This window comes from Rhea americana, unplaced genomic scaffold, assembly GCF_003343005.1.
Source record: "Rhea americana isolate MKP2758 unplaced genomic scaffold, rheAme1 scaffold_252, whole genome shotgun sequence".
Classification (NCBI taxonomy): Eukaryota; Metazoa; Chordata; class Aves; order Rheiformes; family Rheidae; genus Rhea; species Rhea americana.
In genome coordinates, this window is record NW_028186371.1 from 1,017,470 (window position 1) to 1,033,708 (window position 16,239).

The 16,239-nt window shown below is 39.9% G+C and overlaps 1 protein-coding gene across 1 annotated transcript in view; it reads right to left on the minus strand.

The window, feature by feature from the left end:
* The window catches only part of TES (testin LIM domain protein), a 13,815-nt gene extending 2,096 nt beyond the window's left edge, over positions 1-11,719 (minus strand). Inside the window, exons 1-5 of the mRNA XM_085307098.1 lie at positions 11,631-11,719; positions 3,942-4,194; positions 2,600-2,926; positions 810-1,025; positions 124-282 (exon numbers count right to left, since the gene is read on the minus strand). Of these exons, the coding sequence (XP_085163224.1) occupies positions 124-282; positions 810-1,025; positions 2,600-2,926; positions 3,942-4,194; positions 11,631-11,716 (1,041 nt within the window). The 5' untranslated portion in view covers positions 11,717-11,719. The remainder of the gene's footprint in view (positions 1-123; positions 283-809; positions 1,026-2,599; positions 2,927-3,941; positions 4,195-11,630) is intronic.
* Positions 11,720-16,239: the final 4,520 nt, after the last annotated feature.

Sequence of the window (16,239 nt, forward strand, 5' to 3'; positions counted from 1 at the left end):
GGCCAACATTTGCATTCAATTTACATTCTTCAGATATTCTCACACTGGGGAAAAGCAGAAGTTTCACACTCCATAGGTACACTCCTTTCTTTCACAGCACCAATACGCCTGCAAGGATCTTACCGCAGCGTGGTTCTTCACGTAGCACGGTTTACAGACAGGCTTGTCATTCACCATTACATAGATTTCCCCAGCCAAAACACAATCACAATCAAAACAGCAAAAGTGCTTCAGATGCCAGTTTTGACCTTCCGCTTGGGTATATTCATTGCTGAATATCAGCTACGAGGAAAATACAACAAATATTAATTCATGCATTTGAATAGTATTTCCTTCAATAAAGACAGCCTCAGGATGTTTTGTAACTTCCCAGGAATTGCTTGAAACCCTACTGTTTCAGGTTATTTAAACATCATAACTGAATGTGTTAGTTAGAATTTTGTTTCCAAAACCTTCCATTTTGTTTATTACAAGTAGTAAAAGCCAAAAACATTAGGCAGTCTGTTCTCTGTATTCTGCACAAGGTGTAATGTGTAAGGCACTCTGCCTAGTGTCCCTTCATGAAGGAACAGTTTGTGTTTTATACACACATCATTGCTAACTGCACAAGACGACCCTTGAATCCAAAACAAAACTGTGGATTTTCCTGAATGCAGTGTGTCCATCACCTATCAATTCTAGTTCCTTGCACCTGCAAACAGGTAAGACTGGTGCAGAGACACCCTCCATACTAAAATACTTTACTTAAAATCACATTCAGTTTTCATAACGACAAACCCGCATACTAAAACAAAGGACATCTTTCCTACCTCATCACATCCAGCACAGCGAGGTTTTTCACTATCACAATAATGTCTTCCACAGTACAGGTTACCATTCTTCCAGAAATAGATCATGTCTACTAGAAGTTCACCGCAAGTGCAGCAGACAAAACAAGCTGGGTGCCACAATTTGTCATACCCAGCACGCTCTGCGTAGACAGCTGGGTCACCTTCTTTCATGTTCAGCTTGCAGCAATAGCAGAACTGTAAAGAATTTATTACAAAATTAAGTAATTCTATGAAGAGTGATGTTTATGGCAATTGTTACCTATGTGTTTCAAAAAATCCATTTTCCTAGACTGAAATTAAAGCATTATTTCCATGATCAGAAAATATCGTGACATGATGCTGCAGTATAGGCTTAACTAGGCAATTCAAAATGATGCACTACTGACAGCACCAAGTAAATGGATTATTGCATTCTGCCATGTTTGCATTCTTGGAATTATAGTACAGTTCCTATAAAAGATTCCAGAGATAATTAAAATTCATGTTATGCCCTGCAAGTCTTACATGTGTAAGAATAAGGAACCTCCATCAAAACTAACTGACTAGACTAAGACTGCAGTATGTGACAAGAAAATAGCTGTGTACTTAGAGGTCATGAGAAGATCAAGCCTTATCACCATCACCAATGAGGAAAAATTTATTACTGTTAATAATTCAAACTCATTCTGTTTAAAACTGCATTCTAGAGCTGCTCAGTCACTTACGGCTATTGTCCAATATGCTGTGATTAACCATCTTGGGACAGGGAGAGCAATTATGGAAATTTATGAACATACTACACTAGAATTTTATGAACATACTACACTAGAAATAGTCCCCAAAAGTTCATAGATAATCATCTGCTCTATACCTTCTTAGAGAGAGGACTCTGTCATCAAGTCAAAGAACACAGGTCGTTTATGTAATTGAAATATAATTTAATCTATGGTTTAATAAACCATTTTGCACACTTCTGGAAATCAAGCTTTTGCCACGCTGAAGCAAAGGTCTACTACCAGAGAGCAACAGAAGAGTGAAAGATGGCTTAAGGAGTTGTTGGCAAGAAGCTTCTTTAATTTGGTACTTCACTTATCATACCCCTATTTAGGATTCATAAACAGGTAGCTGAGACATGCACAGCAAAAGTTGGCAGGATATGGCCTTAATAAAGCAATTCTGACATAAGTGTAGCTTTAGCAATATCAGTGAAAACAGGGTAATTTTCCATTACTCATTTTTGCCGAGTTATTTCAAGACAGAAATCGCATGCCAAAGAAAGAAAAATGATCCGAACAGCTGGCTAGTCAATAGAGTAGTTGTGCAATTATACAGCCTGGCTTGCTGTAGGTGGGAGAGGTGTTACTTTACTATTTCTTAATTTCATTTTGAAGACAACTCGTCAGTTGTGTAGTCTCAGTGCTTTTCCAAAGAGGAGGAAGAAAACACAGGCTACCAAAGTTAAACCAAACTCTTCTTGAAATAGTCCTTAAGACTATACAAGTTTTTCCTCATTATGCTGCAAAAGCCATCCTGATACCGTGTATTTTCTAGCTTGTATTTTGTGCAACAGGCATGGAAAGATGATCCAGGAAGTCGCTTATTTGCTGCAAGTTACTAAATACTGGTAGCAGAGTCAGGAGTGCTGAGCAGGCATTAACATACATTTCCAATTTCCCGTTCCTTCTTTCCCTCCCCATATTCTCAGCATTCCAGGTTAACAATGTTAACTGAATTAAAATGACCAAAGAGAATACTCAAATAGTAATCTTCCTTTCATTTCTTATACTTACATACTGAGATGCCTTCTGATCTGCTGACTTGCCCTCCATTGCTCCTACAGCAGCTGAGGTGCCTCTGTCACCATTATTCACGTTACTCTTATTAGCTTCCACCTCACCAGGAAACTTGACATCTCCTACACCGAGCGCCTCGTGCTTATACTTCTTCACAAATTGTTCCATCTGCTTCACTTCACTGGGAGATAGCTCGTGGCATTTTGAAGGATCCTGATCATGAGCGGGCAGCTGCTTTGCCAGCTGTTTCTTCCTGTACTGCGCGCCTTCTGAGCCAGCAACAGGCTGTTTCTCCTTTGGAAGCATCTGCATATACTGCCTAGCCTAAACCAAGAGGAATTAGACATCAGATGCCACTTCAGCTATAGACTCATCCTTTTAAAAACAAACAAATGGCTAAAATCAGCTCTACTGTTGTTAGCGACAGCCAAATTTATCAAAAACAAGGTTCTTTCCATAAACACTAAGCTCCCAAAATATAGTAGATGAAGATAAAAATAATGCATCTGCTGTAATTGGCTTCTACCCAGCATAAGGGACAAGCTCCCTTTGAAGCCTTTTACAACATGTCAAATACTTATTTACTCCAAGTAGTAATAACTTGGAACAGTAATTAACATTTACATAGCACCTTGTCTCTTCAAAACTGTCTAAAACACACTGATCATCAGGATAGCTTTAAGAAGTAGAAGCTGAAATATCTTGCTGGAGGCACATGGTCCATTGCAGAAATAATTCTAGCCAAATAAAGAAGAAAGCACTGTTTTAATAAAGCAAGAACAAGTCTAGGAAGTGAAAACTGTAACTAAATGTTAAGCAACAGTGAATTTAGATATGGAATATTTAATTCATTCACCGAAAAATGGTATTTTTAGAGAGGTAGGTCAGAGTTAATATGATTCCAACATGAATCACAAAACCCAGCAGTAGAGTAAGATAACAATTAAAGCTTGAAAAGTGAAGCAAAATCCCCACAAGACTATCTACAGTCTCATCTATTTGAGCTGCAAACATACTGAAAGAGAGTTTTTCTTTTGGATGTCAACACTGAACTTGTTCTTACCATATACAGTAAAAGCTATATATAAGACAGTGTTCCCCCTTAAACAGCCGCTTTTTTTTTTTTTTTAAAACCCACAGTCCATCCATTTTTTTTCAAGTTCTACTCCAGAGGACTTACAAAAAATATTTTTTTATTATTGTTCATTGAGAAGAAAATAAGAAAAGTAGTCCATGGAGAGGGGCTACAAGAAGTAAATTTATCCTTTTGATAAACTCCACCTCTCCAACTTCCATCATTTCCTGATGTAAACATACGAAAAAAGCAGCTTTGACTTACAAGTGTCTGATTCTGAACTGGAGGAGCCCACTCGTAAGTGACAGTATTGATGGATATATTCTTCTTGGCTGGCACTGGATTAGTCAGTATCATTACATTGCGTTTATACATGGGGATGCCATCATTTTTCAGCTTTGCAATAAGGGTTGTGTACTTCGTATCTTCAAAGAGTTTCCCCACTTTCCGGTCTTCTTCATTGCTTGTGAGGACATCATGCTCTTCCTGGCCACATTTGCAGTTGCGACATATTTTTCTGAAATTCAGAGAAATGGCACAGCAAAGCTATAATCCCAGCTGCAAACTACATCTCACACTAGCTGCATGCATAGTATTGACATCATTGGGAATTCCAAACCTTGCTTTCAGTTTTTGGTTAGGGCATATAGGTTGTTCTCCAATTTTTCAAAGACCTCTTGATGATATTCTTTGTTTCTGCTGTTAAATTCTTTGCTCACCAAGACGATGATCACAGAGATGCTTGCCACTTACATTAGAACTTTTTAAATAAAACATCCTTTCAGTGAAGTCATGGTACAGACCTTGCACATACATATCTGTTATCATCCACCTATCAGATTAACTATGGACAGTCATCTACCTGTATTAGTTATGACCTAAATGCACCCACACAACAGCCAGTGACCATTTTATTTAGGCTTTTAGTTTGTAAGGTTCTCTTTATACACTCAAAACTTCATGCTCTTTTCTACTTTCTCCATCTGCATTTCACTATGCATGATATTTGCTTATCACAGGGCTGCAAGCAGGGGTTTGAGTAATGTTTTCACTTTTCCTAGAACAGAAAATAATGTGTACGGCCATATGTAGTGTAACTGCAGCAAGATCTGTCCTGAAGTTCAGCATTTAAGAGAACATGAAAGAAGAGCAATTAGCTTATATAGAGAAAGTCTTTCACACAGCTCTGAATCAAGTCAGAGGTACTCTGGTACACGCTGTACAGAGAATTTCCACAGAAAACAATCTTAACAGGTAGAAGGCTCTACTTATTCAGATATAAACTGAATTCTTCTGTAGTATACATGTAACACATTTGAACTCCTTTAATCAAAGAGTTTTAGATCATATTACTTTTAGCATAATTAAACAATTCACATATAATAAGCAGATCCTTGAATTAGACAAGCCAATTTACTATTTTTAATAGATTTTTTAGAGCTTCCACTCAAGCCACAATATACAGAATCAGTGAAGTTAGAACACCCTAAGAAAACTGATCCAACTTCTGGATCTCTGTTGAGCTTGAATGAGCAATATTTTACCTCATTATTCAGTTCCTTATGTAGCAAGTAGTGTAAAACAGATACCTATAAAATGCTTTTCAACCCCACCCACCAGCACTCATCTAACTCTCAGATTATCTACACCTTATTTTCCAAAATCTTGAAGGTAAGATGCATACCTCATCTTAAGGCATTCAACAGGCACATGTCCTGCCACAACACAGGAACATGCCATGCCTGCCACAGCCCCATTAGATGACACAGAAAGGAGGAGGAAAGAGGACCTACATATAGGTCACACAATAGACATAAGGATATGTGACCAGCCCCAGAGATGCACAGTACACACAACCAGAGATCCCTGAGACAATAATGAGGCAATTTAAAAGAATAAGAAAGCAGTTTATGTTCAGTTTGTCCATCTTTTAAGGTTTAATCATTTGCACTCTTTATTACCAGCTCTTAATTATGTCTTGACAACCTAAAGCTAGCTGGCAGTATTAGACCTTCCTTTCTGTGGTTTTAGTTCATTAATACATCAATGACTAACATGCACACGCCTCACAGTGTACCTGAAACTTGACTTCAGGCAGTTACTCCATTTAGGTTAATTTTTTAACCAGATATTTTCTCCATTTTAATGCAAAAGCTTTAACAACATTGAATCCCAATTTTAGCCTTCCCTCTTGACCTATCAAGAGAGAAGTGGGTGAGGATGAGAGGATGGAGTGGAAGAGGATGTGCTCTAATGTAACAGCTGACTGAACAGAGGTTCTCAGCTGAACTTCACAGATTTATACAAACAAAGTGTAGTTCTTCCGTCCTGTTGTTCATAAACTACTATGCTTGCAAAAAAAAAAAAAAAAAAAAATCATAGAATCAGTAAGGTTGGAAGGGACCTCTGGAGATCATCTAAGTCCAACCTCCCCGCTCAGCAAGGTCACCCAGAGCATGTTACACAGGGTTGCAAATCTGAATGAAAATACTTCACTGTATTGCCGCCTATTTGGTCACAACAGCAGTGTAACAGTTTGTCTAGCTCTTGTCAATCTATACAAGATTCAACAGGGGCAAAGTAGCACTCAGTCTGAAGATGTAAGCTGAGCACAGCAAGCTGTGGGCTTGCTACCCTTCCACTGAAATTTCTACACATGCTGAAAGAGCCACCAGGGCATCTTACTCTTGCTCATGTTAAGTCATGAAATGGCACATCTATTTTCTAGTACGGACCTTCCTCACAGAAGGCAGAACATATTTTTGAGAAATAGTTTCTATTTCCAAATAGGAAAGTACTGACAGCTGCTTTTATCTTCAATGCTACTTTGAAGGCTTAACATGTCTTACTAATTTCAGTATTTCTGATTTTTTTTGTCGTCTTGAAAAACTGATGAGAAATATTTGCAAAAAAATGATAGTATACAACTTGTCCTCAAAATCTTTCCTAGGTCCTACTGTGAAACTCTCATAGAACACCTGTGGTTTATATTTTAATTGAAAAGAATGAGATCACCATCCTGATTCAAAAGCAAGGCTTTTGACACCGTCTCCCATAACATCCTCCTAGATAAGCTCAGGAAGTGCGGGTTAGATGAGTGGACAGTGAGGTGGATTGAGAAATGGCTGAAAGGCAGAGCTCAGAGGGTCGTCATCAGTGGCGTGGAGTTCAGTTGGAGGCCTGTGGCTAGTGGAGTTCCTCAGGGCTCAGTACTGGGTCCYGTCTTGTTCAACTTATTCATCAATGATCTGGATGAGGGGATGGAGTGCCTCCTTAGCAAGTTTGCTGATGATACCAAGCCAAGAGGAGTGGCTGATACACCAGATGGCTGTGCTGCCATTCAGAAAAATTTGGACAGACTGGAGAGCTGGACGGAGAGGAACCTCATGAGGTTCGACAAGGGCAAGTGCAGAGTCCTGCACCTAGGGAAAAATAACCGTAGGCACCAGCACAAGCTGGGGGCTGACCTTCTGGAGAGCAGCTCTGCAGAGAAGGACCTGGGAGTGCTGGTGGATGACAGGTTGACCATGAGCCAGCAATGTGCCCTTGTGGCCAGAAAGGCCAATGGTCTCCTGGGGTGCATTAGGAAGACTGTTGCCAGCAGGCCAAGAGACGTGATCCTGCCCCTCTACTCAGCCCTGGGGAGGCCTCATCTCGAGTACTGTGTCCAGTTCTGGGCTCCCCAGTACAAGAGAGACATGGAGCTACTGGAGAGAGTCCAGCATAAGGCTACAAAGATGATCAGAGGGCTGGAGCACCTGCCCTGTGAGGAACGGCTGCGAGAGCTGGGCCTCTTCAGTCTGGGGAAGAGAAGACTGAGGGGGGATCTTATCAATGTGTACAAGTACCTGAAGGGAGGGTGTCAAGGGGACAGGGACAAACTCTTTTCAGTTGTCCCGTGTGACACGACAAGAGGCAATGGGCAGAAACTGAAGCACAGGAAGTTCCGCCTGACCGTGAGGGGGAATTTCTTCCCTGTGAGAGTGACGGAGCACTGGCACAGGTTGCCCAGAGAGATTGTGGAGTCTTGTTCTCTGGAGATCTCCAAGGCCCGCCTGGCTGCAACCCTGTCTGACATGCTCTAGGTGACCCTGCTGAGCAGGGAGGTTGGACTAGATGATTTCCAGAGGTCCCTTCCAACCTTATTGATTCTATGATTCTTGTCTGATGCCCTCCCCTTCACCCATCCATCCCAAGCTCGTTTAATTTAAGAAACTCACTGTGCACATTTCAGTCTAATGTGAAGCATCTTCTCCTTGCTCTTTGAATAGCAAGGCCTGAATAAGAGGCCAGGCACTGCTTTTTCTTTAAGGTTACTCTAACGATTTATATCAGAGCTGGCTGATGCAGGACTATACCTGTGTGCAGTTTGCAGGATGCCATTACAGGAGCTACATTATAAAACTACAACTAGGGTAGTCCTGTCATTAGGGCTTCTTGATAATCCAAATCAAATGCAGAAGGAAACAATCCAGAAATACTTCAGAGGATGTAAAGTCACAGCTGATGTCAGTATAGCTTGGTAAGGTCACAGGGGAATCCCTGAGGCTGCTGCTGTTTCCCCGGCTCCCCAGATCTTCACTGGATCTCAGCCATGTGAACACGGTAGCATGCTGCTAAGAGCCAGAAAAGGCTTTCTATCCTGATTTATTATCCCTTTTCTCAAATAATTTCCAGTTCTAAAATACATGCAGTTGACATTTACACACATTACTTGTAATATATTGTTCTCAATTTACATATACCTTCTTACATTAAGCTACCACATCAGTCCTGTTCATTAGGAACTGTCCCTTCTGCAGGAAGGATATAGCAATTTTCTCTACTTAGGCTAGATTAGCTGGTCATTACTTTGCTATGATACAGCCATCTTACTTAAATTACCCCCTACACACACTATCTCAAACTCCCAGTTTACAAGCTTATCTGAGAACTGAAACCTAGTTTTAGTTTCAGTTTTAAAGGAGGCTCCTTACATGCCCCAGAACAACCAGTTGCTATTATATACGCATGCAAACACATACATAGACAGAGATTCATCTCCCATGGCCCTCTCCAGAATGGAGCCTGCAAGACTTCTGTTCTCTACTGTCACTGAGGGGTGATAAGGGGGAAGGTAAAGGAGACGGCTGCCCCCGCTCCCCCAGATTTTTTTCACTTGAGTACATTCACCGAAATCACTACTGAAGGAATAATTAGAGACCACCGTTCATGTGTTTGCAACACTTTGGACTTAAGCAAAGGAGATAAAGAATATTAAAGCCATCTTTAGGCTGTCTTTGCCTTCCAGGGATTGTATCTTCCCAAAAGAATCAGATGCTGACAGTGGGTCATTCCCAAGCTCAAGATTCTTGTCTCCAGAAGCTTTTGAAGATCTTGGCAAGCTATACAAAAGACAATTACCACTTTCCAGTATATATGACTAAGATAAATCAGAATGCTCCCTCCTGCTTGCAGGAGCTTGTCTCCTGTCCCATACTCCCCTCTAGTGGGAAATATGCTCCCAAAGAACAAAAAACTACAGCAAACAGTTTTTTTTCCCCTCTGCAGTCAGCTTTCCCTGCTAATTTTGCAGAGGCAGTTTTGCAAGCTGAAGGAATTTTAATAACTGAACTAAGACCCTGCCTACTGTTGCAGCTAAACTTGGAAGGAACCTCGACTCTCACAATTTTAAAAGCCAAATAGATATTAAACAAATGGTGAAGACTTACCTGTCTTTTCGCAAAGTATTATTACTGTGGCACTTGGTGTAGTGATTTGCTTTTAGCTTACAACAGGAGGCTTTCAAAACTTCAGAACTAAGGAACAAGTTTTAATACCGGCTTTTGTTCATCACTACTTCTGTACTAGCCAATTTTAACCGTTCTGCATCCATATAATTATCTCACACATAGCGCCAACAGTCATAGCACCTTCAAAGCCTTCAAACTCCAAGCTGTATCCGACACCTCAGAAGACTATTGTATTTTCCGAACGCTACAGCTATATAGAAGAATACAATGCAGTCACACTGTGTAAAACCCTGCTATCAAGTGGATATACTTGCATTTTTTCCTGCACTTTCCAGTATGACTACCCAAAGGCAGCATTTAGGCTCTTTTGTGTAGAAATACAAAGAGAAATTACACTACTCCACTCTGATGCATGCCAGAGGTTTCAGATACTACTGGAGGGAGTGAGAGAGAATTATGTCACTGCTTCACTCTATCCAGGAGAGGGCAGTGCCACCCTGTAAAGGCCACAGCTCCAAGTACAGCCTATTTCATGTGGTAATATGAAGGCAAACAATTGTTACCCCAGGCCAACATGGGATTGTGGCTAGAGAAGCTGTTAAAGTTGTGAAGTTTAACACCTGTCTCACCGATGAGACAAAGTATAGCATGAACTATCAAGAGTAGTTCAAGTTTAATTGCCAGGTTCAAAGGTATTCTTGTACACTTCTGCTAGTTTAACTTCCACTTAAAATAGAGTTTCAGCTTTTTAGGCTAAGTGAACAGATATTCTGATGACTAAGTACACAGATATTCCGAATGCATCCTCATCTGTCCAAGTGATGACTCCTGAAATCTATCATGCAAAGCATATATTAACATTTTTCCTTTGCAAACTGCTTATGTAGAGCTGATTTAACTGACTTTAGATTTGCATCTTGCTTGCCCCCCAATAGCAGCTACAGTGTAGAACAGCAATTTTCCAACTCACCACAGAACACACACCTGGATTGTAGGTTATTTCTGAGGTAGATTCTACACTGATCTGATACCAGGAAGAAGCATCTCTGGCATATTAGAGCCTCCCTATTGGATACATTATCCTATATCATTCCAGTTTCCAAATTAAAACTTCAGTCTCAGCTAAACAGCTGGTATGATAAGACCACTGTTTTCATATATTCCTCCCCTCCCCACTTGCTCTTTAAATGCTCTGCTCTTCCAAAGTGAGACTCTGGACAGAACAAGTGCTCTGAAGAGCTACATATTCAGGACGTACTACAACAGACCCTAATCACAGGGGCCTAGAGAAACAAGGAACAAAAACCCCAAAGCACACTGCCCTTCCCCCCCCTCCCCCCCACACACACCCAAGCAGCAGACTGTTTGCAGTCTGTTCTGACAAGTTATTTTCTAAACTCATTCTCAGTTGCAGAACAGACTGCAAACAGTCTTGGTCTTTTTGGTTTAAGAATAGTGCGTCATCCAAGGTCAAGTCCTATTTGATAAGCTTCCTTAAAATGACATTTCCCCCACATTAACTCCCCAAGCCATTTGCAGATGTATACAAAGTTTCAGACTGAAACTGGTGAGGTTATAGTTCTCAGTTAAGTATCTGTAATGCGTAACTACAGAAACAAAATATAAATAATGGACCAGATGGTTCCAGTAGTGGTGATATCTTAAGATGATCACAACCGTGTATCGGTACATAAGACAGGCGTAGTTTATGGAAAGGCTTTTTAAGAAAACAGTCACTGAGGGGATCTATGCATGTAATACAAGGAAAATACAACAGAATAAAGTTAACTTGTGTGCATATAAGTACTCTGATATATCAAAGTTTGTAGATAAGGTAATTTTAACCAAAACCCCAGAACAAAGGTTATGCATTTGGCGAGAAGCCGAGAAAGTATTTTGTTACTGAAGTAAAGCATATTCTTCCTTGTCATCTCTCTCACTGTAGGAATGGAGATGCTTTTATAATCATACTTCAACTGTTTATTAAACTGATGCAAATGCTTAGAAGTACCACCATTAACTTCAAAGCAGATGTATATATTCATAAGCAATAACCTACTTAAATACTCTGTTGCAATGCTGCAAAGAAACCCTGCCCCTGAATCTGAGTACCCTTTTTTTTTAGTGCCTTAATAGTAGAAAAAATAAAAAAGTTAAACATTTGCACAGATGAGCCGCTGCTTGCAATGCTGAGCCACAGATGAGACATCCTATCACTTACCTCCAGAAATGAAGCTCAAATCCTTCACACTTATCCTTGCACTTTAAGCAGGGAGCACCGAATCCTTGCTCATGGCCCAATCCCATCTGTTTTAAGGAGAGAGGGAAAAAAAAAAAAAAAAGCTACTATAAATTTCAAGAAATAAGCTACATGAATGATCTTACTGATTCCCTTTACAATGTATAACTCGTAGCTCAAAGGTTAGCAGTTTGACTAAGCTGACATCAGGACAGTATAGTAGGGTTTACCTACAATCTTCTGTTAGAACTATGTGAGCATGTTCACACAGGTCTGTTTATAGAGTTGAGATAGCAGAAAATCAGCCCTGGGCAAAAATCAAACATTGTTTTTGGTGACTTCTTGTCTCCCCAAACTCTGCAAACTTCACTGGAGAGGAAACAGATTCTTTACAACCCTTAACCTAGGACTGTGCCTGTGAAACCACAGCGAGCGAAGCCACAAGATCAAGTCAAAAGGACATTTAAGTCAGTTGTCAAGACAAAGCAGTCCACAATATACAACTTAGTAAAATGTAAGAGATCAAGAAACAGATTCCACGTTTATACGCACTAAATTGAATCTGATAGTCAGTAATAAAGAACTGATTTAAATGACAAAACTGATATTCCTGAGTGTATCTGAAACTTCTGACAGTGACTGAGAACAGAACAAACCTTCCAAAATTTTGTTTCAGCTGGACAGATATCTGCTTACTTTCCAAGGAGAAAGAGAAACAGCATAGTTGGTAAATGCAAGGAGTATGATATATAATGAGTTTCACCATGGAGATTAAAAGGGCATATGACCAATTCAGAATGCAGAAGAAATGAGAGAATATAAAAAAAGTAGTGCAGAGTAAAGGCTGAGCATTCACACAATGTATCAATGCAGCAGCAAATCTAAATGGATAACAGCCACTGAAAGTCAGAGGTGAAAACAGACACCAACCACTGTAATTTATGCATCTGTTTAACGTACTAAATTTAAAAACGTTTCTCTGTAGTTCTCTAAATCTTTGGGGAAACCTCAGTCCTGAAATAGATTAAGACCTATGGGACTGTGGTCACTGCTGAGTAGACAGGCTCACACCCACCAGGTGCAGGACAACCCATCCTTACTGTCCCAGCCACCACTCCAGCAGCACAAACATTCCCAATTAGCTGCAGGTGTTGTCAGTGGAAGGGAGAGCAATCATGACAGAGATGGCTCACCTTTCATTTAGCATTTATCATGAACAGAAAATGAGCTAAATGCTGACAAGTTCTGGTTCTAATCTCATTTTGTATTAGAGTCACCAGAACTAAGATAATATTATAAAAAAAAAAAAAAAAAAAAATCCAGGTTAGTATGGATTTACAAATCCATTTGCTTGAAGAAAGAACTGAGATTTGGGCAGGGAGCATGTAGAATCTCAGTGATGCATTCCAGACCAAAAGTTGGCTCAGTTAGGAAGATAATCTATAAACAAGCATATTTAAATCTTTTGTCGCTTCTGAGATTGCAGCTCTTCAYGTAAGATTTATAGATCATGAAGTTCTCTGGCTAGCTGGTACCTGAAACAGAAGATTGCTCCTTTCCATATCCACTTACACAGAGAGGATAATTCACGGTATGGACTGGTGTGTAGCAGACTTTGATTCAATTTTCATTCCTTTTTGTGTTTGGAACAAGGGCAGAAGTATGGCATGGCTTTCTTGATCAAGGACACTATCTATGGCATGATATTCTTATAGGGGTAAAAGCCTAAGCCAAACACCTAAATATTGCCTCTATTTTCAAATGTAAATAATGCACATGGACTGCAAAATGGAACAATATCAGTGCTAGATGTGAAGATGGTGACTAACTCAGCATAACATTAGTTAGATATGGATTGCTTAGGATACTTTTGCAAGAGTGTGAGTTTATATCCCTTTCAAGAGGGTTCTGATCAGCATTCATTGGTCTGAGCATCAATTTTTTGCTTAAAAACAGTGAAGAAACACCAAGTTGCCTTTTGGTTGATGCAGTACCTGGGCAAGAAGGTATTTCTAATGGAGAAGCCCGGGTACAAACCTCATAATCTGACAGAAAAATGTCTGGTTTATGAATCATAGCAGGGCTTGYATGAGGGTAGACCAAAGGTATATCAGTAAAAAAAAAAAGTTAATCTAGGAAACTGTAATGTCACACACTTAACTCTGATGGATCTTGGGAAGTGAAGAAAAGCAGCAGCCTTGGGTGAGGCTAAGTGTTGGGTCTAGCAACACTGCAAATCTTTTTTAGGCAACCCGGGACTTTTGCAGATCTAGAGAAAGGCTTTTTGGTCTCTCCAGTTGCAGTAGATTCAGTAAGAACTGATTATCCCTTACCTACCTAGAAAAGTTTCACTATGTAAGTCCCACATTTATTTTATTACAGAGCAATGGAYAGTGATAATATTAGAAAAAGTCATCTACATGAGACATCTACAGTGAGTGTGGCCATGTGGGTACAGTAGAGAAATTCTGACTGACAGCACCAGCAATTATTCCTGCTGTGAAGTCTGTGGGAAGCATCATGCCTGAGGTCTCAGAACAGGGAGACCACAAACCCAGTAATCTGGCAGAGGGAAGGAGGAAGGCTGCTTGTAGCCTCCGGAGGGCTACAAGGGCTCTTGTGCTGTGTGATGAGGGGCTGTATGGAAATTAGTGGTATGAGAAGCCTCCTTTGGTTTATGCAAAGATCATTCCTAAAAACTAGCAGGGCTGTTCTCCTGCTAGCAGCTTCTCTCTCATCTCTCTTGTCAAGTCCTTCCCATTGAAAACTGTTCAAGGGGAGGTGAGAACTGTAGAAACATCTCTCTYGTTGGCTGCAGCAGCTCCTTTCCTCCGCCAGAGTAGAATTTGGCRAAGCAGATGTGTACTTCAGAGCATCTTTATGATTCAAGAGTGGCTATGCATGATAAGGTAATATGGGGTTATAGGATTTAATAACTTCAAGATTTTTGTGCTCTTTACTTTCTCATCTTCCTACTATGAGAGAGGAGAGCATAGGAAGGAAAAGTTGATTTTTGTTTTTTTGTTTTTTTGTTTTTTTTTTTCTGGTTGGGTTCTGTTTATTTTCTGAAACAGCATTATTATTCCTCATTCCTCCTGCATGTAAATCAGATTCAGAGTTCAAATATTAGTAACAGCAGCTTTAAAATTCATCACTTTGCAGTTGTTAAATCCATTTCCTCTTGGTTTGTCCCCTTGGCAACAAAAATTAAAAGTTAACCATATGATGGAAAAAAATTGTGGTTCATCTGAGCCTGTCTTTTCATAACACAGGCTGAGATTCTGACTGGCTGTAGACTTGAGGTTGGCTCAAGTTAGAAAATTGGAAGCAGCAGGTTTATGAGTTGCTTGGGACCTTGTCCTGTCCTCTGTACACCATGAATGCTTAAAGGCTGGAGAAAAAAATGGAAACCGGATTAACAACAGTGCTGACAACATCTAGATAGGAAATGAACTGTTTTCTGCACATAAAATTGGAAGTACAGATAGGTGTGTATTTTACTGCTGGAAGTGAGGGGTTCAGCTTACTACWGTTATGTGMATTTATATGAAATATTCATTCTTAYTTTTAATTATTATGCAAGTTTCTGACATCTGCTGAGCAGCTAAGCAGCAGTTTCTCATGGCAATGCTACTGTGAGAAGGAATCCTTATCTATAAGAGAAGCAGCTGACCAAAACAAATGAGGCGTACTTTAATCGAAAATAAGAGATTTACCGTATCAGCTTCCTGCTCTAACACAGCTCTTTTAGAGACACACTAAATTTGTGTTTGTTTCATTTGCTGAAATGATTTTGATTTAAGACTAAATTACTATTTAAAAATGAAATAAGATTGACCTTACAAACAGTTGTCAGATGTTTGTGTAAATGGGTTTATTCCGGAAACATCAAGTTCTTTTCAGCTTTCAGTCAGTTCCTGTTTTCTAGTTGTGCTCCTTTACAATTCTCTTAGTTTTCCTAGAGGTGTGTAGAAATCCTAAACTCCTTTGCACTGTCTACCTGGGAAGGCAGGTCAGGTACCAGTTCAAGCCTTTTGCAAGGATTCTTTTATCAGTGAACCTGCCTGACACCTTACAAACTCTGTCAGCTATAAAAAGACCTAGTTCACTTCTAGGCTCACAGCTTGTAGCTCAGAGCATCAGCAGTCTCCTCCTTTCATCCTGCTTACCGAATAGAAGATGTTCTCAGTATGAGAAAGCTTCTCAACTTTGCCTGTCTTTGCAGGTGCTGACCTTGCTAGGCAAAATAACATGGGTAGGGAATGACCTGGCAAGCTGCTAAAAGCCAGTTTCCTGGGTAGCCTCTTCAAGAAATTAAAGCTACTTTCTTGGCAATGCTGCTTGGTCATCCTTAAATGACTGTTCTCTGAGTTGACCTAAAGGAGGAATATGCAATTTGCATGTTCTTAGGCAAGGTGATGCAAACTTTATATGTTTAAAATTTAGATTCTCAAAATCTCCATACTGTATATCAACACCATGTTGATAAATCATAGTCTGTAAAAATCAGATATCCTGCTGCAATATGTAATAATGGTATTAACTGGTAGTTTAGTACGAATAATACTATCAGAACCATAGAATCACAGAA